This window comes from Penaeus monodon, chromosome 22 (genome assembly GCF_015228065.2).
Source record: "Penaeus monodon isolate SGIC_2016 chromosome 22, NSTDA_Pmon_1, whole genome shotgun sequence".
Taxonomy (NCBI): domain Eukaryota; kingdom Metazoa; phylum Arthropoda; class Malacostraca; order Decapoda; family Penaeidae; genus Penaeus; species Penaeus monodon.
In genome coordinates, this window is record NC_051407.1 from 42,996,291 (window position 1) to 42,997,047 (window position 757).

A 757-nucleotide genomic window follows, 5' to 3' on the forward strand; every position below is an offset into this window, starting at 1 on the left:
ATGACTGCGCAGGTAATTTCTCCCTGACGTATGGTGCCGTTATAACAAGTGCAGACTTACAGGTCAGTGGTGTAGGGCGGCAGGGTCTCGGGGAAGCGCGTGAGGCCTCCCGCGGTGCAGTCGACGGTGGTGGCGCGGCAGGTGCAGCCTCGAGGGCACTCCTCAGCGGTTACACACTCGCCGGCGTACAGGGACACCGTCTCGTCCGTGCCTGCTCGCCACAAAAGAACATTTGAACTTTCTTCTCGAATGACTAAAACACTGTGCTAGGCTGCATATGATAAATGAACCGACAATATCTCCAACACACTACGACCAGGAAGACCCAGCGAGCGACTTACACTTGAGCCGTTCGTCTCTGAGGGCGTTCAGCTTCCTCTTCTGCAGGCGGCGCGGGTTCTCGCACCTGGCGCCGGAGGTTTCGATCGGGTGGACCTCCAGGTAGTCTGACAGCCACTGCAGGCTGCAGTCGCACACGAACGGGTTCCGACCAAGGTGTCTGTTGGCATACGACGAACGTTATAGTTTGAAATATATAACAAAGTTATGCATATTTACTTACCGTGATCCTCTTGCCTCAAACCAAAATTCCATTTTGCAAGAGCTTGCAAAACACTGAAAATTGAACTGTTGCCAAACTGTCGCCTTTTCAACTTTTCAAGCAATACAATGTGCGTTATTTTTTTTTTCTCTCTCAATAAAATACATTGTAACATTCGATGAGATGCAGTTTTACCGTGTATATTTTGGAGCAATA

The 757-nt window shown here is 50.1% G+C and overlaps 1 protein-coding gene across 1 annotated transcript in view; it reads right to left on the reverse strand.

Moving 5' to 3' along the window:
* Positions 1-757, reverse strand: part of LOC119587186 (protein slit-like) — a gene marked incomplete at its 5' end in the record, with an annotated part of 127,937 nt that overhangs the window by 6,943 nt on the left and 120,237 nt on the right. The window contains 2 exon segments of the mRNA XM_037935950.1: positions 61-211; positions 342-499. Of these exon segments, the coding sequence (XP_037791878.1) occupies positions 61-211; positions 342-499 (309 nt within the window).